A 23,926-nucleotide genomic window follows, 5' to 3' on the forward strand; every position below is an offset into this window, starting at 1 on the left:
AATAATATTAATACTACTAACAGCAGCAGCTACCTTTTATTGAGCACTTGTGCTCCAGGCAAACATGATTTCATCAGATCCTCAGAGCAATTCATGAAGAATGCATTGTCTCTATTTTTTTTTTTTTTTTTTTTTAGCCAGAGGTGATACTGAAATTTTGTTTAATATAAATATAATGCACTTTCATCTACAGCACTCATATGCGGCTACTTGGTTATGACATCAGAGCTACCCAGACTTTCAGGGTAACTGAGGAGAACAAAAATGTAGATTCCTTCTCTCTGTACACTTATTTCTCATATTCTCACTACACACATTCAGGCAGTAGAATTTCCCCCAGTATTGCCCCTTCTGGGTCAGGTCATAGGGGCTCAGTACTTTCTGTATCCCTAGCATGTTGGCAGTGGCCATGCACTCAAAGGTCCAGGGGCTTTGGTTGTTACGCTCTCGTTCCTCTTGATCTTTCTGCATCTTCTCTAGGGTTTCACGGCTCATAGCCTTTGCTGGCAAGGGGAACTTGTGGGCAACCTGGTGGAGGAAACCTTGTATCTCCTTGAATTCACAGCTGCCCGTCTCTACTATGAAGCTGGTGGCCAGTCTTCACAGGAGTCACACAGTGATCCATGGAGCCTTTGCCGCCCCCCCCCCCCATACGCTGTCCCATACCCTTGCGGGTGATGGGCTTGAAAGGGGCTGGTACTCGCCATAAGGCAAACATGTTCTTGGGGTCCATGGAGCCGTTGATCATCAGGCGCATCATTTCAAAATGGCCCCAGTGGAGGTAACCACCACCCAGTGCCAAGATTGCAAAATTGCCTTCTGTGAACTCAGTATCTTCAGTTGAAGGTCCCCGTATGTCACGCAAGTTCTTAGGTTCCCTTCGCACTTTGGCACAAGTGGTATCCTTTCAACAAATCTAAGCTTGGGCCTTTCAGGAATGGAAACATCCTCGAAAGTTGGCACCGGGAGCAGCGTCTTTGGGCCAGCACCGGTGGGTGGGACTGCCCAAGAACCTGATAAAGGCACTCGTAGGAGAGGCGCACTGGTGCGGGCAAGCTGATGCCACATGGTCACGTGTGTCCAGCCGCGCCTGGCTCCCCACGGTGACCACGGAGGTTACCTTGACCCAGAGTATGGTGCTCTAGGGCCTGGAGGGATTTGCTGTTCCTATTTTATAGTCAAAATATTGAGGCTCCAGGGGGTATGTCACACAACACAATAAGCAGAGATCCTCAGCCAGTTCTCCCCAACCCTGACCTTTGCCTGCACCCTACCCTAAGGTTGGCTGTAGGTCTGCCTTTGGGCAAACCCCTAGGAGCTAGGAAGGTTAAGGCAGCAGGAACTTGAAACCACTGGAACCATACCATGTGGAGGGACGTAGAGTGGGGAGATGGCCAGGCAGTGGGAGCCAGGGTAGTGCCCTGGCCAGCGGGGTCTTCTAACGGGGGTACCGAGGCGACGCACCTAAGAGAATGAGAGACAGACAAGGGACGCAAAGAATGGAGGCAAGACAAAGGGGTTTCTGATCAAGCCTCGAAATTTTATTTTTTACAGCATTCCTTATATGTGGTTTCTAGAAGGGGAGATGCCTAGGAGGGGTGGGGGCTGACCTAGATAATCGGACTATAGATAAAGGGTGTGGCGGTTGAAGGGCGGCTACAGAAGGAATGCTTTGTCCTCAGGCAAGAGGAAGTGGGCCTAGTTTCAGTAACTTACTGAAGGTCAGAGTTAATCCTTTGACCAACTCTTGGCTCCTGACAGGGTAGTGGAGACAGCAGTTGGACTCTCCACACCAGGGAGTCTAGCAGAGGTGGGGGTGGAGCTGTCAAGTCCTTGACGGGCCCTGCTACCCCCTCCCTACCCCTCATCCTCCTCTCTTCCTCCTTCACACACACTTTCCTACCTGTTCCTGACCCCCATTGAAAAGGCGCTCAGCCCCTTCTTTGGCCTGGAATCCCTTCATTGGAGACAAAACCTTACATTCTGTCATTAGAAAGGAAAGGCTGGGAAATGTAAAAAATACCCGAATACCTGGCTAAGGAAAGGCTGTGCTAAGGAAAGGTTCTGAGGGTAAAGAGTATCAGATATCTTCCTATTTGAGGGTTACCCTTCCTTTGGAGAGAGCATGAAAGCCTTTGGCCTCTGAACTGGAAAATAAATCTGGGAAGAGGGCCCTTTTCTGCCTGCAGCAAGAAAACCAGAGGCTGTGGCCCTGGGCACTTCCTGCCCCAGGAGCCATGGCAGGAAGCACTCAGCCAGCACCCATGCCCAGGAAGAAGGGTGCTCCTGCCTGGATCAGAGGAGCTCCAGGTCTGCTCTTGTTCCTCCATTGCCCTCCCCTCACAGCGGAGTTCCCCTTTCCTCTTTGGTTCTCCAAGTGCCCTCTGCAACTAGGAGAATTAGCAACCTCTGTATCACCTGGAACTTTGTGAGAAATGCAAATTTTGGGGCCCCATGCCAGATTTACTGAATCAGAAAATGGGGCTGCAGCCCAGTGATCTGTTTAACCAGCCCTCCAGCTTGCTTGCCTCCCAACAAATTTGAGCACCTCTGTTTGCAGGACCTCAGATGACCTGATTATGCTATTGGTGGTGACCATTCTAAAATGAGGATAAACAGGGACCTGGAGGAAGTGGGAGGAAGACTACCCTGGCTAGGCAGCCCTCAGGAGGGGTTCTAGCAATTAGGCTAGACTTCAACAACACTTTGATATGGTAAGAGCTCCCCAGGACAGGAGCAGTGTTAAATCAATAGTCCATTAGACTGAGAACACGAATGTTAGCAGACACAATTGAAAGTTTGGTGAATGATGATAAAATTACTTGGTTCTATGCCTCATACTATATTGTTGACAGAACCTGGGAATATAGTCTCAATTTAAAATTACTTCATATCTTTTCTCCTCATCAAAACCCTGAAGGCCATGTCCCACTACTCCGGCCCATGTCCCCAACAGGTACTGGCTGTCACTTCAGCAAATCTAATTTCCCTGCCACTCTCTTATCTCTATGTGAATTTGCCTCATTGTTTCCTCCCTTCTGCGGGGGACAAGCAGAAACACTCGGAGTTATTAAATGTTGACATCAATCCTTGTCAGCTAATTTGGTGGTAAAATAACAAATATTCCCCAGGTTATTAAACAACAACAATCTGAGAGGGCTGCTCACTAAACATGGACCAGAATCGAGACAGTGATGAGTCCCATGTTCTTTTCCCTACCCAGGATGTGGAGCTTTCAGACTACATGAGTCTGAAATGTTTTCACTTATAAGACTTCTGATACCAAATGTGTGGGGTTTTTCACACCAACAACCAGTTCTCTAGCTCTCTGACACCAACTGGGTATCTAACAATTCAATTCAGTTCTGGCCCTAACTGCCCAGAGGTAACCTCAGACCCTACGTACAGGTCAAGGGTTTAGTTCTAAAAGACTACCCTAACTTCAGATGCCAGTTGCAAGTATTGTGTGTCCAAGCTACCCACTCTTCTGTCCAACTTGGCGACAAAGTCGGGGATTCTCACAACTCTCTCCTTTTGGGTTCAATAATTTGCTAGAGAGCCTTACAGAACTTAGAAAAGTGCTTTACTTGCTATTATCAGCTTATTATAGAGGATACAACTCAGGAATAGCCAAATGGAAGAGATGAATAGGGCACGGTAAGAGAGTAGAGGTGCACAGAGCTTCCATATTCTCTTCTCTGAGTGCAACACCCCGAGCTTTCCCAACTCCATCATTTAGGGTTTTTAATTGAGGTATTATTACACCGGCATGATTGACTAAATCATTGACCATCTCTGGCCCCTCTCACCTGCCTGGAGATGGGGAGAGGCTGAAAGTTCCAACCCTCTAATCATATTTGGTCTTCCACCAACCCCATCCTGAAGCTATCTAACCCGCCCCCCCCCCCCCAGTCATCTCATTAGCATACAAAAAACTTTCACCACAACCTGGCTGGTGTGGCTCAGTGGGAGAGCATCAAACTATGAACCAGAAGGTCATGGTTCGATTCCTGGGTCAGGGCACATGCCGGGTTTGTGGGCTTGATCCCAGTGGGGGGCATGTAGGGGGCAGCCGATAAATGATTCTCTCTCATCATTGATGTTTCTCTCTCTCTCTCCTCACTTTCTCTCTGAAATCAATAATCCTACCTAATAATAGAGTAATATGCAAATGAACCATACCTTCGCTACACCCACAAGCCACGCCCACCAGCCATGCCCACCAGGAAACGGTTGCAGGGACCTTAGGTTGCAGCGGAGCCCAAGGCCAGGAAAGCCTTGGGTGGAGGCTTTCCCGGCCTTAGGCACCAGCGGGGAGCCCGCACGGATCGCAGGCAACGACCAGGGGGTCGGCTCCTAAGATCCTTAGCAGGGACGCTGGGGTGCAGCAGAGCCCAAGGCCACCGCCCGGGGCCAAGCCCCGACCCTGAAAGAAGGCAGAAGGCGGTGGCCACAGCCAAGGCCTGAGTCCCCAGTGCCGGCAGAAAACTGGTGCAGGCAGCCAGGTGAATGAAGGTCTATTGCATGAATCTTCGTGTGTGTGTGTGTGTGTGTGTTTGTGTGTGTGTGTGTATATATATATATATATATATATATATATATATATATAAAAGAAATGATTAAAAAAAACACCAACCACTGGTTCTGACTTTTCAGCTCACCTGGATGTTTTTCCCCCACTACATTGAAAGATGGACATGGGTGCTTTAAATATTAGATCAGAAGGTTGTTCCTAACGTTATTTCTTCAAATTGCAATATAAAACAGCGCTTTTCAAAGGAAGTAACAGTTACCTGACTGGAAAGGTGAGCTGCCTTTGAGCCCACCAAATGATAAAGCACTTTCTCAGGTATTGGCCTTCACAGAGGCAAAATAAGTAGGAATGAGAGGGATGATGTCTCCTATTTCTCTAGGTTAGAGTTCTTTAAGTCCTATTATTATTATTATTATTATTATCATTATCATTATTATTAACATATTTATGGACCTGTGTGTGAGATACTGCTCAACGTTCGTTCGAGAGAAAGAGCAATGAACAAAAGAGAAAAATAGAGGTGATGAGTGCTGGGGAGAAAAATAAAGCCGGGCAGGAGAAGAGGGAGAAGGAAGGATTTTGAACGAGTGGCCAGGGTGACTGTCACAGATGTACTTTTGGGGGTGACTCCCTCCAGCCTTGATGTAATTTCACTTCGAGCCCAGCAGCCATTGGGGCAGTCCTCTGTACCTGTCCTACGCTCCCGAGGACCCAAGGATAAAAACGGGATAAAGTTCACCAAATCCTTCCAGGGATGATGTCCTCGAAAAGCCCCAGGACCTGGTTGTCTTCAGTGGCCCCGTGAGGAGCAGGTCGCAGCTCCGGAGGCGGGGAGCGCAGGGGTTAAGCGGTCTCCGCGAGGGCCCGCCCCGCCGCCGCGCTTCCCGCCTCGCCTCGCGGGGTTCCTCCTCCGCGTGTGACGCGCCCGGGCTTTGCCCAAATATGTCCCTTTCCCCCTCCCTAGTCCCGCGCCCGACGCCCGCAGGCGCCCCCGAGTCGAGGGGCCGGCACTTGGACGTCGCCCGGCGTCAGGGTCCCAGGCCCGTCCCGCGGGGAGCGCGCCTCCGCGATGCCGTTCCGAAAAGGTAGGCGGGGTCCCTCCCGACAGCAGCCGGGAAACCTGCGCGGGCCAGGTGAACACCCGCGCCCGGGGCGGGGGCGGCCGCCCGCGGTGCCGGGACCGTGCGCCGCGTTGTCCCCTCCGGGCCAGCACTGCCCTTCTGGGTCCCGAACTACCCCCGCCCTGGCTCCGCGTTCCCGGCTCCCGCCCCGCACCGACCTCCCGGCCAGCGCCGCCCCTCAGGCCGCTCGCGGGCGGCCGCCGGGTGCCGGAGCCGGTGTGCAGAGCGGGGCGCGAGTGCCCCTCGGTCGCGCTCCACTCAGGTTCCGAGATGCAGGTGGAAGAGGCTTCTCCGGGGGGCACAGCTGGGGGCTCTGCAGTGGCGGGATCTTCGCGGCGCCGGACCCGGCTGCGCGCGCTGATGGCAGTCTGAGCCTAGGAGGGGGACTGGGGGGCCGGGGGCGCGGCCGGTGCGGAATGCAAATGTGAGTGTGAGCCCCGTCTTCTCCCTTTCCCACCTAGGACCCGTGGGAAGTCGTGTAACCAACCACCTGGAGCCTCCGTTTCTTCATTGGCAAAATGGGCGCTTGCATAGGGATGACTGTGTGGGCACTGGTGAGACGGTGCTCAGAGAAGCACACACTTAGCGAGGGGAGTCCGGCCCGGAGTAGGGAGGTGCCCTCCGGCAAGATCTTCCTCGGGGTGCAGGGCGCCCTGCCTGGAGCGCCCCAGCTGGCCCACCTGCGGGCCTTGCCTAGGTGATGAGGAGGCATTTAGGCATTTCGCTGGCGCTTTCTCCTCGGCACGGGGTGGTGTGTGTGTGTGTGTGCAAGGTCTGCCAGAAAGTCCCAGAGGCTCCCACGGTCGCTGCCTGGATAGGGGTCGCCCTTGTATTTGGCCGGTTTAGGGGCAGGGCATGGCGGCCCTGCTGCTCCCAGGGCACTGCAGAGCTGGGGTGGGAGCCTTGGGATAGGGAGGGAGCTGCAAATTTACTTTCCAGTCAGAACTATCTGACTCCTCTGCTTTTTCTATTTGTGTTGAGGGAGGCTTGGCCTCTGGTGACTCATTATCACTCTAGACCCAAAGCTCCCCTACCCCCACTTGGGTACGACTGAGGTGAGAACTGAAAGGAAGCCTTGACCCTGGGGAACCGGGGACCTGGGACCATGCTGTGAGCTTGCTCCCTGCTCCCTCCACCCCACCTTTCTTGCCCTCTCTTCACTTCTCTCATAATTCAGACGGTCAGGTTAGTGCTACAGTTGCCGTGGCACCATACTGCCCTTTGTCCCTTAAACAGAGGTTGCTAAGATGCCATTACGGAGCTCCTGGTTGTGAAGGGGGATGGTTGGCACTTCCTGTCCCGTTGGCGGGTGGTGGTGAGAGGGAAGGAGACAGCTAAGGACAGCGAGGTTGAGCTCTGTCAGGTCCTCAGTCAGCTGATGACGTTTAGTCCCATGGTTACTGTCCTCAATGTCTCCATTATTCCGTATATAACGTGGCACCTTGTCTCGGGCGGTTCTCTCCGAGCCCCCACCTGACCTCATTTACCGGCAGTATGAATGGTCATTTCTCCGTGGAGTTGAGCCCTTCCCCTGCCCACTGTGTCCTTGAGGTCTCTGGTGGCAAACACTAAAAGGCAGAGAGATGCCTGTTTACTTCAGCCAGCACTCTGGGAACCCTTACGCAGCAAGGATCAAACAACTAGGCTGTTAGGTTATTTTTATGTATGAAAATTTCACTTTATGACGGCATATTTTAGTGTATTATTATATCGCACTGGACGAAACATTTGCACACTGCCAACCATGGTAAGCTTTTTCGTTTGTCTTTTTTTAATCTGAAGAGAACTTGGCTGCATGAAGAGGAAAATACTGTCCCTTCATTCTATGGATGCTGATTTCTGATACTCCCAGGGTGTGAGAAATAGTCCTTGGGTTTTCTGGAGGCCTTGATGTAAGCCAGGGTGGGGACTCTGGAGGGTTTCGAGTCCAAGGCAGAACCACCCTCCACTTCATTGAGTGCTGATCTGTTTAGAAGCAAGCACAGTAGAAATTTCAGGGAGACAGGGCTTATTCAATATGGTGATGAGATGCCACCTGGAGCTGCCTAGAGGTGGAAAGTTCTGCCTGTGAGGGTGGTGCAGCACCCCGTTCCTGCAACTGTCAGATGGTGGAGACTTCAGAATCCGCCTTCCCTGTCTGCGCAGATCTCACCTCGCTAAGTGTTTGCTTTTCTGTGCACCGTCTCACCAGTCCCACCACAGCCATCCCTATTCAAATGCCCATTTGGCCAGTGAAGAACTGAGGCTCCGGGTGGTTAATGACTTCCAAGGGTTGGAAATTATATATATATATTTTGAATTTTTAACTATATGAATGTATTGGCTATTCAGAAAAGTAATTTAAGGCCCTGGCCGAGTGACTCACTTGGTTGGAACATCCTTCCATACACCACAAGGTTGTGGGTTCCATTCCCAGTCAGGGCACATACCCAGTTTGCAGGTTCGATCCCTGGTCAGGGCGTGTATGGGAGGCAACCAATTGATGTTTCTCTCTCACATAGATGTTTTTCTCTCTTCCTCTCTCTCTAAACTCAATAAAAATGTGTCCTCAGGTGAGGATTGAAAAAAAGTAATTAAAAAAGTAGGAAATGGAAAAATTTTGCTGTTCCTTCCCAAAAAGAAGGGAAGCCAGATGGAGGACTTCCTTCTGGCTAACCTCCTTGAAGGTTAATTAACTGTTAATTCCCTTCCCATGCTGTGTTTCTGTGTCTTGACAAGTAAGACTTTGGGAGGGACTCATTCATTCATTCATTCATTCTCTAGATTGAGTGGCTTGCTATGCACCAGGCATACAGTAGGTGCTGGGTCAGTAAGACAGACTTGGCAATGCCCTCCCTGATGTTAGACCTTTCGGCCTAGACATGGCGCACAGTGCTATGATAATGTCAGGCAGAAACTGTGTAGCATGAATGGAATGGCTGGTGGTGGCTGAGACTGGTCCGGGCTGCAGCTGGCACTGACCTTCCCAGCTGGCAGGTGGGATGAAATGTAAGCACTGCGTTCATGCTCATGTCTCTTCTTGGCCGGTTCCAGGCTGATGGTGGTTGTAGTCGGGGAACAGAGTTGGATCCTCGGCCAGGCTGCTGGAAGAAGTAGGTTTCCAGATTGGTTGGAGTAAGGAGAAGGAAATGTCCTTGCGTGAAACATGAAGGAAATTTGTGAGAACAGAAGGGGGCAGGAAAAATGAGACTCTGGGAGAAAGGTCATGAAGGGGTGATTAAAATTGGAAACTAGCCCTGGCCTGTGTTGCTCAGTAGTTACAGCATTATCCCATTGCAAGTTTGATTCCTAGTCAGGGCACATACCCAGGTTGTGAGTTTGGTACCAGTCGGGGCTGGTACAGGAGACAACCCATCCATGTTTCTCTCTCTCTCTCTCTCTCTCTCTCTCTCTCTCTCTCTCTCTCTCTCATAAACACACACACACAAAACAAACAAAAAAATCCACATAATAAAAACATCTTCAGGTGAGGATTAAAAAAATAAAAAAGCTGGAGCCCTGCCAGTTTGCTCAATGGATGGAGGGTTGGCCTGCGGACCAAAGGGTCCCTTGGTCAAGGGCACGTACCTCGGTTGCAGGCTCTGCCCCGGGGCCCATGCAGGAGGCAACCAGTCGATACGTGTTTCTCTCACAATTGATATTTTTCTCTGACCTTCCCTCTCTCTTCCACTCTCCCAAAAATCAATGGAAAAATATCCTCAATGAGGATTAATTAAAAAAAAAAAAAGCTGGAACCCGGCTAACTCCACTCACCATCACCCACCAAGGGCACATGCCCAGGTTGTGGGTTTGATCTCCAGTGTGGGGTGTGCAGGGGGCAGCTGATTAATGATTCTCTTTCATCATTGATGTTTCTATCGCTCTCTCATTCTCCCTTCCTCTCTGAAATTAATAAAAATGTATTTTTTTAAAAGCTGGAAACTAGTTGTGAAGGGAAGTTAAGGCAGTTCCTCTAAGAGAGGAGAGCTTTAATAATAAGATAAGTGATTTTTCAGGTCATATAGGTGTGGCTCTGCTCAGAGATTGGGGGGTCTTCACTGAATTCTTAATGTCCCTTTTCAGGACAAGAAACCTATAAAAATGTCTTCAGATGGCGTGCCCCAAGTATTCTTGCACACCCCCACCTTCGGAAGCGTCAGGCAACTAGCAGGTGGAGGTTCTAACTAAATAACAATAAGATAGCAAACTAACAGTTACTGAGCACCTTCCAAGTCCTAAGTGCTGTGCTGCCTTATATGTGTTCATTTATCCTCACAACTGCCCTCTGATGTGGCTGGTGTTATTATTTCCATTGTAAAAATGAAGTAAGGCTTAGAAAGGTTGCATAACTTTTCTAAGTTCCTTCATCAAACTGGGTGCTAACTGGAGCTGGGATTTGGATGTCTGAATTCTGACTTTTCAGCATAGACCACAATGATAGGACATCATGTATGTCAGGCAGAAACCATATAGGATGAAATGTCACATTATGAACCAGAAACTTTTCTCACATGAGAATCAAGTAGAGGGATAGACATAGATGCCTGACTCATCTGCATCATTGAGAGATGTCTGCAGACAGACCCAGATGGGCCTGCACATGAGGATGGCTGGCCTCTGCTTCTTTTGAGGTCACTCAGAACACAGCTGTCAGGTGCTGAGCACATAGCTCCTGGCGGGTGTGGTAGGGTTGATAGACCAGCCAGATGTCAGGCCACAGCTGCACAGTGAGCTGATCAGTCCCCTTCTGGTCACAAGGTTCCAGGGATGCCCAGGGAACACAGAGAAAAACAAGTTGTGCCATTAAAGGGGAAGCAACCCCTTTGGAATTCCTGCAGGTCAGCTGCTTGCAACGAGAACTCAATCACACAGAGTTCAACAGTTTTCGATCCCAAACCAGGACCTCTCCTTCTTTTCTCTCTCCAGCGGGAGTGCAAAGAGCAGATCCTGAAAGACACTGTCCAGGCGGAGCTGGGCTGGTCCTTGGTTCTCTCCTTCCTGTCCTGTGCGCCGCTGCTGTGCCAGGCACCGCCCTCTGTTCTGGGTGTCTGCATTGGCAGACTATGTTCTGGGGTGCTCTCTCCTCCCTTGGGCCTACCAGCTTACTGGATGAGAACAGGGCCCCCAGGCCACTTCAGACCTCTGCCCCTGACACGACTGCGGCATGCTCCCCAAGGAAGGGGACTGCGGGACATCGGCTTTGGCTCAGTGTCTGATCAGGGGCCTTCCTTCTCCAGGTTTTCCCTCTGTGGTTTATCTTGTATCTTGTGAATTCTCAGCTGACGGTGTCTTTGCAGGCCTTTCATCATTGAGCTGCACCCTTCTAAGATTTTCCTATTACTCTGCTGTGGTCAGGTGTGTTCCTTAGCGTCCACTAGTGGCCAGCCCAAGGCCACCCTGTGCTTTTGCAACCTGTTGCTACCCTCTGACCTGCTTTTTCTCGGACCCACACCCTCCCTAATGCCTGCCATTCTTCACGCTACATTTACACAGGCATGCACGTGCCCGTGCATATACACACGTGAATGCTTCTCATCATTCCTTACTGCCCTGCTCAAATTCAAGTCTTCTCTGCCCCTTTCCATCTAATCTAAGTAGATGGGCTCTTGTGGGTATATCCTGTCCTGTAACCAACATTTCAAACATGTCCTCAAAGTATTTCCTGGGTGTTCATCTGTCAGCTATTCGGGGGAGGGTCTGTATATCATACTTCTACAAGGGCCAGATGGTAGCAAGTGCTTCATAAATTCTTGGGCTTGGTCATTTGTCAGAAACTCCCATTTCTCTGGAATGGGTAGTTGCAGAGCCAAATTAAGATAATCAAAACCATAATCACTGAAAGATTATGGTCCTCTCCCCACATGTAAATTTAAAATAAAGACAATACCAAGCCATAAATGTAAGCAAGGCGGACACATTTCTGGTTTTTACTTTGGTCACCATTTTGGTACTTTTGGGGGACTCTGAACAACATTAACAATATCAACAGGTGCTGCAAGCACTAGGTGTAGACTGCATATTGGTTCGTTCAGCTCAGGGGGAGTCTCACACAGGCAGGCTTTCTTCTTGTAGAGAGCTAAAAACACCAGTAGATCCTTGAAGTGTTCAAGCATCCATCACATTCTTCATCCTCTGCAGTGAATTGTGAGTCTCTTCTAACTTTCCAGACCACTGGGCCCTTCCTGAGGGCAGGGCTGGGGTCTTCATATTTGTCCTAGTACCTAGCCTTTTCCTTTCCTCCATATCTGCAGCCAATCCCCACGAGGTGTGGGAAACAGCACCGTGGGGTGTAAGGAAGGCCAGTCTCCCCATCCTTCCCAATTATGTATTTATGGTGAAAGCTGGATAAAATGAACAAGGGGGAGAGATGTCACAAAAGGGCAGTGGGAGAGGCAGAGGCAGTGGGACAGAGGAAGGAGGAGGAGGGCAGAGAAGGGAGCAGTGCCCCCAGCCCTGACCCCTGCCTGCTGTTCTGTAGGAGTTGGGGTCTGATGACACAAGACCCTAGGTCCTCTCTAACATCAGCTGGGCCCCCAATATGGTGGCTCCCAGGCGACGGCACACCAGACCACTCCTTGTGCAGGAATGTGGCCCTGTTTACGGATCAGTTAGTCTCTAAGTGTTTATTAGTCCTTTGCCAGGACAGTTCTGAGAGCGGCCCTGGCAGATACCCACATGCAGTAGAAGTGGTGACGGAGGAAGCTGGATGGAGCCTCTGAGGTGTGGCAGGACACGGCCCTCATTAGGAATGGAATGTGTAGAAAACAGTAGCTTGGGAGCTCCGAGTCCAGGGAGTGACAGGTCCGCCTGTGCCAGTAACTGGATGGTGATCTCAAGTAAGCCACTTCAGAGCACTTGGCCTCAGCTGTCTGTAAAAGAAGGGTGTGAACTGAGATTCCCTCCAGCTTTGACTCATACATCGATGCTTCCCAATTGCCTGGATGCTTATTGCAACACAGAGTGTGCCAAGCCTCTAGGCTAAGTTGGCTGCAGGAGACAGAGGGCTTCTCTCTGTGCCATGTCCTGGGACCCCGCCTGCTCTCTCCCAGTGTCTCCAGGCCAGAGGCTAAGTTTTCAGCAATGTAGCAAATGAAGAAGTCATGGCCCTGGCTTCTCTGGTCTCTGCTTCTGTGGCTTTGATTTCAGGACTGAAATTCGCGCCAAAAGGAAGTTGGTGTTGGAGCCCATCTACCATGGACGCACACGATACCTTTCTGTCCTACTAGGCCCGTCTAGATCTCTGCCTCTGAGGTCAGGCCGTTACCATCATAGGTCCTTGGTTCCTTCAGGTCACTCCAGGGCTAAGAACTCTGCGACTCTTCCCAGAGTCTAAAGTAATCCTTAGTAGCAGGTCCTCCCATGCAGAACCTCAAGAAAGACTGTCCGGAAGAGACTGAATTAATTTATTTCACAAATTGGAAGCCCTAGTGTTTTCCATATACGTTCAATTGTAAGCAACCTGGAAAATGCAGGAAAGTATTAAAAAAAATTGCTCATCATTTCATGTCCTGCAGAAGACTAGTTCCACCGTTTCCTCATGGTGAACAGGCTAGCGGAGGGGACAACCGTAGGAGGGAGGAGTGGCCCCCTTCTTATTGGCTCTAAACAGCACCTATGGCTCCTGGCTGCATCTTGTGTCCAGGGACTGAGCAAGGGGTGCCTGACCCTGGGGATGTACCAAGTCCTGGTTGGGAGCCAGGCTGTGGAAGTCTGAGGAGGAAACGGGTTTGTGGCTATCCTACCCCATCCACAAGCAGCCCCTCCAGATGTTGCTCCGGAAGGCATCTGATATGACAGTTCAGCAAGCGCACTTCCCCTGCCTGTGCTAACCACCAGTTTGTCAGAAAGAGAGGCTTCCTCCTCCCCGTGTCATCGGCCAGATGGAAAACAAGCAGGTCTTTTGGAGGAGGGACCTTGCCCTGGCTTTCCTCCCTTGATGTGCAGGGTGCAGAGCTGTCCTGGACCTTTTGAGGAAACAGCTATGTTCTTTCTTAGACCTGAATTGCTTCGGTATTTTGCCTGTCTGCTTGATGTACTGAACCCCAGCGATCCAATTCAGGAAGCCCTCCCCACGGCTGCTGAAGTCATCCAGGAAGCTTGGGGACGTGGGCCATCCAGTCACAGGCAGAGCAAGGTCTCAGCAGTCAGTGGGTGGCAAGCAGGGGCTTTGAGAGGTGCCCCCAAGAAGAGTGGCTGTCAAAGCAGGAAGAGAGAAAGAGGAGATCCTGGCCACGAGAAAGATGCATTTTGATGCAGATGGAATCTAGGGAAAGCCTGGCCTTCTGCACCAAGACCTGACTCAGTAGCCAGATGCTGGCCTGAAACAACGGGTACAGAACCACCGATTCTCTAAGAACAAAACCAGACATCTGTGGCTCTTGTTCCTGACCACACATTCGAGTTCACTGGGGAGTTTTTAAAAAGTCTGATGTGCCAAGAAAGTCTGACTTAATAGTTCTGGGTTGAGGACTGGACAGAAATATTCATGAAACAGTACTTATCCTTAGGACATACAGTACACGCTGACATTTTCTCATCTATTCCATTTCACTAGAAAAAATTTTGGGCTGCTCTGTCTGTGGAGTAGCCCATTCTGTGTCTCACTGCTTCACTAATAAACTCACTTTCACTTAAAAAAGAAAAGAGCCCTGGCCAGTTTGCTCAGTGGTTAGCGTGTCAGCCTGTAGACCAAAGGGTCAAGGGTTTGATTCCCAGTCAAGGGCAGGTACCTCTGTTGCAGGTTCGATCCCTGGCCCTGGTAGGCAACCTATGTGTCTTACATTGATGTTTCTCTTTCTCTCCCTCCCCATCCTTCCTCCCTTCCACCCACTCTAAAAATCAGTGGAAAAATATCCTTGGATAAGGATTTTAAAAAAGGAAATTCTGTGCTGGTTCCAATAAATTGATTTCTAGGCCACTAATAGGGACTAAAGCACAGTCTTGAAAATGCCATTCTAGTGCAACAGCTTGTACTGCAGTTGCTGGGAAGCTATCAGCTGCATTTGCTTGACTCCCTTGTAGCTAGGGTTCCAGGTGTGAGTTAGGGTTTCCAGCAAGATGTGGTTGATCTGTTTTTGGGCTTCTGCAGGCAGGCACTGAAGGTGGACAACCTCTTTGTGAGGGGTTACTGAGCTAGGCAGCTGTGGGAAGAAGCAGTGAATCTGGATAAAAGATGGAGGCCCAACAACCACCAGCCATCCGCAAGTGCCACATTTTTCTGGGTGCATTTATAAAATAAACATTTTGGGAACACTAAGAAAGGGAGGGTTATAGATTTGGTAACTGAGGAAATTTGGTAGAAAAGGCAAGAAACACAATTGGAAGCCAGCTGGTACCTGCCTTGGCCTGTGATGTTACTTTAGTCACTTCCATAAACCCTTCAATATTGTGGCAAAACAGCTGTTCGGTGCCTACTAGACCAGGTGTGGATGAAGTGTTGAGGGTGCAGCCTTGAACAAAACACCTGCCTCGTGGAGCTTATATTCTAATAGGGGCAGATGGGCAATAAACAGAGAAGTGAGAAAATACTAATGAGCCTGATGGGTACAAGTGCTGAGGAGAAAAGTCAAGCAAGAAAGAGGAAGCAGAGTCAGGGACTTTTTTTTGAAAGAGAGGGAGAAACATCAGTTTGTTGTTCCACTTATTTATGCATTCATTGGTTGATTCTTTTTTTAATCCTATATAATAAAAGGCTAATATGCAAACTGTCCCCTCTGGCAGGAGTTAGACAGACCAGGAGCTCGACCACTTGCTGTGATGTGCGCTGGCCACCAGGGGGCAGTGTGGAATGAAGGAAGGTCCCAGCTGGCAGCCAGAAGGCCCTGATCGGCCCTGATTGCTGGCCAGGCCTAGGGACCCTACCCGTGCATGAATTTCGTGCACTGGGCCTCTAGTATATATATTGATTTCGGGGAGGAAGGGAGAGGGAGAGATAGATATTAACATCAATGATGAGAATCATGGACCAGCTTCCTCCTGTATGCCCCACACTGGGGATCGATCCTGCAACCCGGACATGTGCCCTAACCAGGAATTGAACCGTGACCTCCTGGTTCATAAGTTCAACCACTGAGCCATGCTGGCTGGGCCACGGGTTGATTCTTATATATGCCCTGACCAGGGATTGAACCCACAACCTTGGCATATCGTGATGATGCTCTAACCAACTGAACTACCCGGCCAGGGCCAAGGCAGGGGCCTTTGAAATAGGATGTCACTGAGAGGTGGCCCACCGAAGGGAGTGAGGAGTGGGCCCTGTGACATATTTTTTGTTTGTTTTCTCCTCCACTACCCCCAATGTGTTATCTTAGGGAAGTGCTCCAGCAGGGGGCAGTGTAGGTGCAGAGGCGGGGCCTCCTTGTGCTGAATGTTGGAGGTCAGTGAGGCTGGAGCAGCATGAGTGTGGGGCAAGGGTCAGAAAGACAGGGGCGGATCATGGAGATCATTGTACGGCCTTGGCCTCTCACTCACAGTGGGATGGGAAGCCCTCATCGGGTTTTAGCGGAGGCGTGGAATTAATGAACTGCATATTATAACCCATTTGTACAGTATGTGGCTGCCCTCCTGAAAGTAGCTTGTAGAGTGATGAGGACAAAGCAGGGAGACCAGATCTATCTGGCAGCGGCGACTCTGGCTTAGGTCAGGATGGTGGAGGACAGGTGGTTGTGACTGGATTCTGAATATATTTAGGAGATAGGGACAGCAGGATTTGTCAGTGGACTGGATGTGGGTGAGAGTGAGTCGTGGAAGCGTCCTAACTTCATTCTAGGAGGCATGTAGAGATGCTGGTGAGCACTGCCCGTTTTCACAGCTGCACCAAGAGCAGCGGCTGAGTTTTCTATGAGTTCCTTGAGCTCTGCAACCGTGTAGAGTAATGACGACAGTAGCAATGGGATTTCCCTGAGGTTGTTTCTGTCCGTGGGTCGAAAGGATGGGGACTCAGCAAACAGCCTTCTAGAAAGACACATTATGCCCTAACCGGTTTGGCTCAGTGGATAGAGCGTTGGCCTTCGGTCTGAAGGGTCCCAGGTTCGATTCCAGTCAAGGGCATGTACCTTGGTTTCAGGCACATCCCCAGTAGGAGGTGTGCAGGAGGCAGCTGATCGACGTTTCTAACTCTCTATCACTCTCCCTTCCTCTCTGTAAAAAATCAATAAAATATGTTAAAAAAAGAAAAAAAGAAAGACACATTATACTCTGGCCAACTGCCTGACCGACCCTTCTTTGAAGAAGAAACTGGCTTTCGAAATCATGGTTGCTGATTATTGCCGCGCCTGAGGGACGTGTGAAGTTTTTATGTGGTTTACACATGGGTACTGAGTGCGCATATTTTCCAAGATGGTGGGGAAGCATTTGGTAGGTTTCCCCTGTTGCCTAGTTAGCAGTTACATTTCTGTCTGTTCCTCGGTTTCCATAAACAGTGAAAGGCTCCCTTGTGGGGGGAGGGGAAATACCTGCTCCAGGAAGGCTTCCCGAACAAACTCCGCCCAGCCCTGAGCTGACCACGTTAGCCTCCAAACAGGGCAACCAGTTCAACCTGGTTTGCCTGGAATTTCCCCATTTTAGCATGGAAAATCAGGAGACCCAACAACCTCCTCAATCCCAGGCAGATCCAGGATTGTTGGTCACCCTACCTCCAGCCAAGCCCTGAGCTATAGGCTTGATGACAGCTAGATGACCTCATTTTAGAGAAATGGGTTTTAAAATCTCATTAATGTTTGAATAATGAAAGGAAAGAATCCACCTTAATTTTATGGCCATGGACCACAGACTTGAAACTATAGATATGTTTCAAATCAATTCTGTCAACAGACGTATTAGAGAACCAAAACAAGAAGTATGTTATCATCAACGTGCTGCCTCATAGTAACTAACACTAAAGGAATCTGAATCTGCAAATGGCCTGGTTCTGTGTGAAACATCTAAAACTTGAATGCCATTCCTTTATAATAAACATGAGTCAGTTAGCATCCACTTTACCATGAATCATGTTTGCTGTTGTTACATCATTTCCCAGATAAAAATGGAGAAAAATGGAATCCACTTAAAGCTGAAATCATGTTTTGTGCAAATCCTGGTTTAGATAAAAGCTTTTCGTTGAAAGCCATTTGAATGAAGCAAAGGTCATACTGTCACTGCTGCTTTATAGGAAATTGATTTCTTAACCTTACAAAACTTAAAAAAACAAAACATTTTGGCATGCATACCAATAAGTAACACACAGCATGACAGTAAAATCATAATCCATTCTATAGAAGAACCAACTGTACCGAGCAAGGAGACAGTCCTTTTTTTTCTCTGTGGCTGTGTTCCTTTTGCTGGCTTTTATTGGGAATAACAGAATGACTGGTAAAACCTTTTCAAAAAAATCAGCCAGTGTATAACATAACCTCTATATACACTGAGTGGCCAGAATATTATGATCTCTGAACTCATAATAACCTGGCCACTCAGTGTATAGTCCTATATAATAAAAGGCTAATATGCAAATTGTCCCTTCAACCAGGAATGTGACCAGCAGGCAGGCTGGCCAACCGCCCATGTCCCCTCCCCCTGGCCAGGCTGGCTGGACCCCACCCATGCACGAATTCATGCACCAGGCCTCTAATACACACACACACACACACACACACACACACATACACACACACACACTATATACACTGAGTGGCCAGATTATTATGCGTTCAGGGATCATAATAATCTGGCCACTCAGTGTATATAAAAGCCTAAAGCAACCCAATGACCAAACGTCTGGTCGCTATGACGTGCACTGACCCCCGGGGGCAGACACTCAATGCAGGAGCTGATCCCTGGTGGTCAGTGCGCTTCCATAGCGGGAGTATCTCTCAGCTGACCGACAGGCTCCAGACGCAGGGCTCACAGCTGGCCGCCACAGCCTGGAGACGGCAGCAGAGCGGCAGCGAGCCTACCGAGCCATGGCAGCAGGAGGTGCAGCGGGGCCAGGATGAGCAGGAGCAGCAGGCAGCGTTGGACTGGAGGTTTCAGCCCGATCCCCGCAGGCTACGCCGAGGGACCCCACCGGTGCACGAATCCGTGAAAATGCAGATGAAGCCTACAATGGGAGACACAGTTTTACCCATTTGGTTGGCAGAAGTGAAGAAGTCTGACAGCTTTAAGGGTTGGAGAGAATGTGTATCAGGAGGGTCCCTGGTACATTGTGGTGGGCATGTAAATTGGTACAAGTGCCTTGGAAACAGTTTGGGATTACCTTGTAAAATTGAAATTCACATACCCTGTAACCAGGTGTGTCATTTTGAGATGTGTCACCGAGAGAAACTCATGCCCAGGTGATGGTCACAGCAGCATACTGATAGGAACACTTCTAAGTTTTTTCCATATATTTTTATTGATTTCAGAGAGGAAGGGAGAGACAGAAACATCAATGATGAGAGAGAATCATTGATTGGCTGCCTCCTGCACACCCCCTACCGGGGACCCAGCCTGCAATCTGGGAATATGCCCTTGAGCAGAATTGAACCTAGGACCTCCAGCAGGCTGACTTTCTATCCACTGAGCCAAACCAGCTAGGGCAGGAACACTTTTAAACAACCAAATGCACACAGGAGAAGAATGAATTAATTCTTGGTATAGTCAAAATGGAATATTATACAACAGTCTGAAGGAGTTACACTCTGATAGACAGCTACATTCAGTATTGCTAATGACTATTCTTTTGTTGTTGTTAATCCTCACCCAAGGATATTTTTCCATTGATTCTTAGAGAGAATGGAAGGGACGGGGAGGGACACACAGAGAGAAAAACATCGATGTGAGAGAGACACATGGATTGGCTGCCTGGGCCAGGGATGGAGCCTGCTACTGAGGTACGTGCTCCTGACCAGAATTGAACCCAGGACCCCCTCAGTCTATGGGTGACGCTCTATTCATTGAGCCAAACCAGCTAAGGGCTTTTTTTTTTTTTTTTTAATGTGTTCTTATTGATTTCAGAGAGGAAGGGGAAAGGGAGAGACAGAAACATCAATAATTAGAATCACTGACTGGCTGCCTCCTGTGACACCCCCTACTGGGGATTGAGCCTGCAACCCAGGCATGTGGCCTGACCTGGCATTGAACCGTAACCTCCTGATTCATAGGTGGACACTCAACCACTGAACCACGCCTGCTGGGCAGGGATAGTCTTAATCCTATTTTAATGATTGATATTTTTGAAGATCCAGGCCACTTTTTTTTTTTCTCCTAGAAAGCAAATTGCCTGATTGTACATTATTAGATTCAGGTCAAACATTTTTGGCAGGAAAATTGCATAGATAATGTGTGTCCTTCTTACTGGCATTATGTCAACAGACTAGGGCAGTGATTTTCAACCTTTTTCATCTCATGGCACACATAAACTAATGACTAAAATTCTGTGGCACACCAAAAAATACACTTTTTTGCTGATCTGACAAAAACAATAGGTATAATTTTGATTCATTCACAACAGACAGCTATGGTTGTGTTGACTGTTGTCATTTTTTTATTTGACAATCTAAGGGAAAAGAGGTCAGTGCCCCTGATTAAATAGGTACTGCATGTATTAAAAATTCTTATGGCACATTGGTTTAAAAATCACTGGACTAGAGTGTTAGCTGGTCCCTTTAATCATGATGTAAATATTTTGTTGTGTCATTCGTAAAGGTAACTTTTCCCCCTTTGTAATTAAAAACATATCTATTGAGGATCTTTTAGGATCACCCACAACACATGAATAAAATATTCTGTTCCCAATAATCTTTAAAATTTATTTTAGAAAGAGGAAGGGACAGAGAGAGAGAGAGAGAGAGAGAGAAGAGAGAGAGAGAAACACACATTGATGTGAGAAACATTGGTCGGTTGCCTTCTGCTCGCACCCTGACAGGAGATTGAACCCATAGCCTGGGTTATGTGCTGAGGAATTGAACCTGCTAAGTTTTAGTGTATGGGATGATGCTCTAACCAACTGAATCACACTGGCCAGGGCTGTTCCCAATAATCTCTTATGCAATGGTGTTGTTGTTTTTTTAATTTTTATTGACTTTTTACAGAGAGGAAGGGAGAGGGAAAGAGAGTTAGAAACATCGATGAGAGAGAAACATCAGTCAGCTGCCTCCTGCACACCTCCTACTGGGGATGTGCCTGCAACTAAGGTACATGCCCTTGACCGGAATCGAACCTGGGACCTTTCAGTCCTCAGGCCAACGCTCTATCCACTGAGCCAAACCTGTTTTGGTATGCAGTGGTTTTAATGTGTATTTTTTATTCTTGACTGAAACATAATTATGGTGGCTAAAAAATGTCAATTTACTAATTCTGTCATTCAACATTTATTAGTTGGCATTATTTTACAAAGAAGAGCTTTCCTACCCCCCCCCCTTTAAAATAGTTTTAATTTTACTACTATTAATGTAAGAGTAATAGTATAGATTTAGGGCTTTTAAAAATTATTACTGCAGCCCGGCCGGCATGGCTCAGTGGTTGAGTGTCAACCTATGAACCAGGGGTTCCTGGTTGGATTCCTGGTCAGGGCACATGCCCAGGTTTCCAGCTCGATCCCCACTAGGGGGCGTGCAGGAGGCAGCCAATCAATGATTCTCTCTCATCATTGATGTTTCTATTTCTCTCCTCACCCTTCCTCTCTGAAATCAATAAAAAATATATTTAAACCGTATATCTACACCGTGGAATACTACGGTGCTGTAAAAAAGAAAGAACTCTTACCATTTGCAGCAGCGTGGATGGACCTAGAGAGCATTATGCTAAGCAAAATAAGCCAGTCAGAGAAAGATTAAGTATCACATGATCTCACTCATATGTGGAATCTAATGAACAACATAAACTGATGAACAAACGGAAGGCAGAGGAGGGTGGATGGTGGGGAAAGAGATCAACCAATGAACTCATATGCATACCCCATAGTCACAGACAATAGGGTGGTGAAGGCTTCGGGGGGAAGGGGAGTGGGAGAGGGCAATGGGGGGAAAAGGGATATATGTAATACTTTCAACAATAAAAATTAAACACACACACACACACACACACACACACACACACAATGTTAGAGTCTATTCCTGTCATTCATTTTGATGCTCAAATTGTCCCAAATTTCGCTGAGAGCCCTTTCAAGCTGGTTGCCATGTCCTTTTGACACATCCCCATCATTTTTTAGCTCTTCCTTGTATTCTGCCAGAACTAGATGATCCAGGTTCAGCCTTGGGATCAGCCACTTCCCGAAGGAGCCATGGTTACCTGTAGTGAAGTATGATAGAAACAAAGCTCTGGGCTCTTGTGTGCTTCTTGCTACTGGGGTATCACTGTTTCTAGGGCCTTTTAAAAAATATATATTTTTATTGATTTCAGAGAGGAAGGAAGGAGATAGAAACATAAATGATGAGAATCATCCACTGGCTGCCTCCTGCACGCCCCACACTGGGGATCAAGCCTGCACCCCGGGAATTGAACTGTGACCTCTCTGGTTCATAGGTTGACACTCAAACACTGAGCCACGCAGGCCGGGTTCTAGGGCCTTTTTAATGGACAGAACTAGGAAACATTTTTTAAAAACCATAAATTCTTACTTCTATCTCTTATTCTGGTCCAATACCAGACAGTTCTTCCTTTCCTCTCCTATTCTAGTTGTAGCTTCCATTTGCTTTTTATATTTTCCAGCAAATTAAAAAAAAAAATCTTGAATCTCCTTTACTCCTGGTATTATTAATTAGGAAAATAAAATTCCTCATGATTAATATCTAATTCCCCATGAACAATGACATTGAGGAGATTGTAAATTTAGTGCAGAGGTGAGGACTAATCTTCTGGGGTTTAAAAAAAAAATCGCTCTAGCAGGTTTGGATCATTGGTTAGAGCGTCGACCTGTGGACTGAAAGGTTGAGGGTTCAATTCCAATCAAGGGCACGTACCTCAGTTACAGGCTTGATCCCTGGCAGGGTTGGGGCACTTTAAGGAGGCAACCAATCAATGTGTCTCCCTTACATTGATGTTTCTCTCTTTCTCTCCCCTCTCCCTTCCACTCTCTAAAAATTCAATGGGAAAAATATCTTCAAGCGAGGATTAACAAGTAAATAAATGAATCTGCACATTACCAGACAGTCTCAAAGGAAATACAACCAGGAATATTCTGTTATTTCCATTTCCCCAATCATTTCACAATGAATGTATATTACTTTTTTAAAATAACAATTATTACTTTTTAAGGCAAAAAAAAAAAAAAAAAAACCCACCCCTATATAGATTGGATGTCAACACTTTGGTGCTGTAAGCTGTATAATACCATGTACATGCTCTATATGTTGTAGGGCAGGGAAAATAATTTTTCCTCTATCCTAGTTTCTTGGCTGAGACATCCCCCACAAATATATGACTCAAAAGGCTGGGCTAAGGAAAGGTATAGGGGTCTGGGCTTCAAAGGGGAGGAAGAAAATTCACAGGAAGGTAAGAAGAGGAAGGTTTGCCTGGCCATGCAGTCAAGTCTCCCAGGTGCAGTGGTCTCTGGTAATTAATAATAGCTTTATTCCTTTTTAATGCCAATTTCCCTTACACAAGAGTAACTTCTGTTTTTAGAGCTTCTCCCGTGTCTAAAAGTTTCTCAAAAAGAATAAGCCTACCCCTGGGTCTGGGAGAGGCCATGTGCCCCTGGGTCCAGGTGAGGCTTTGTGTCCCTGGATCCGGGTGAGGCTGGGTCCCAGGTCCAGGTGAGGCCTCGCGCACCTAGCTCCGGGTGAGGCCACGTGCCCCTGGGTCTGGGAGAGGCCACGCGCCCCCGGGTCCAGGTGAGGCCATGTGTCCCTGGATCTGGGTGAGGCCTTGCGCACCTAGGTCCGGGTGAGGCCACGCGCCCCTGGGTCTGGGAGAGGCCACGTGCCCCCGGGTCCAGGTGAGGCCATGTGTCCCTGGATCCGGGTGAGGCTGGGTCCCGGGTCCGGGTGAGGCCATGCGCCCCTGGGTCTGGGTGAGGCCACGTGCCCCTGGGTCCGGGTGAAGCCGTGCCCCTGGGTCCAGCCGAGACCAAACCAGAGGGAGTCGGACCTCCGTTACCACCATTTGTCCACCATCCAGAGCTGAGGGGTCAGTGCTGACATGTACACATAAGGAACTGGTGGACATTGAAATTGGGTCTCTAAAGAACTGTTGGTCCAGAAAGAAACTCACTACAGACTGATTCATTTGCCTGTCAGCATAACTATTATTGCTCATCTCACATTCAGTTCTTATAAGTATATATCTAGTGACATTTGATCTCGCTCATCTAGGGGAAATGATGAACAACATAGAC

The 23,926-nt window shown here is 48.4% G+C and overlaps 1 protein-coding gene and 1 pseudogene across 6 annotated transcripts in view; one reads left to right on the forward strand and one right to left on the reverse strand.

Annotated features, from left to right (window-relative positions):
* Positions 1 to 240: 240 nt before the first annotated feature.
* On the reverse strand, positions 241 to 1,068 carry LOC103304824 (39S ribosomal protein L16, mitochondrial-like; annotated as a pseudogene).
* A 4,297-nt stretch (positions 1,069 to 5,365) lies between these two features.
* Positions 5,366 to 23,926, forward strand: part of PFKFB3 (6-phosphofructo-2-kinase/fructose-2,6-biphosphatase 3) — an 88,927-nt gene continuing 70,366 nt past the window's right edge. For 4 of the 6 annotated variants that reach the window (XM_054726291.1, XM_054726306.1, XM_054726302.1 and 1 more), the window contains exon 1: positions 5,370 to 5,619. Coding sequence is in view for 1 of the 6 variants with exons in the window: in XM_054726286.1 (XP_054582261.1) it covers positions 5,604 to 5,619 (16 nt within the window). In the remaining 5 variants the exon portion in view is untranslated. Of the gene's footprint in view, positions 5,620 to 23,926 lie in introns of all 6 variants that reach the window. The other 2 variants (XM_054726281.1, XM_054726286.1) reach the window with 2 other exon arrangements.

The sequence above is a fragment of the Eptesicus fuscus genome, chromosome 2, assembly GCF_027574615.1.
Source record: "Eptesicus fuscus isolate TK198812 chromosome 2, DD_ASM_mEF_20220401, whole genome shotgun sequence".
Taxonomy (NCBI): Eukaryota; Metazoa; Chordata; class Mammalia; order Chiroptera; family Vespertilionidae; genus Eptesicus; species Eptesicus fuscus.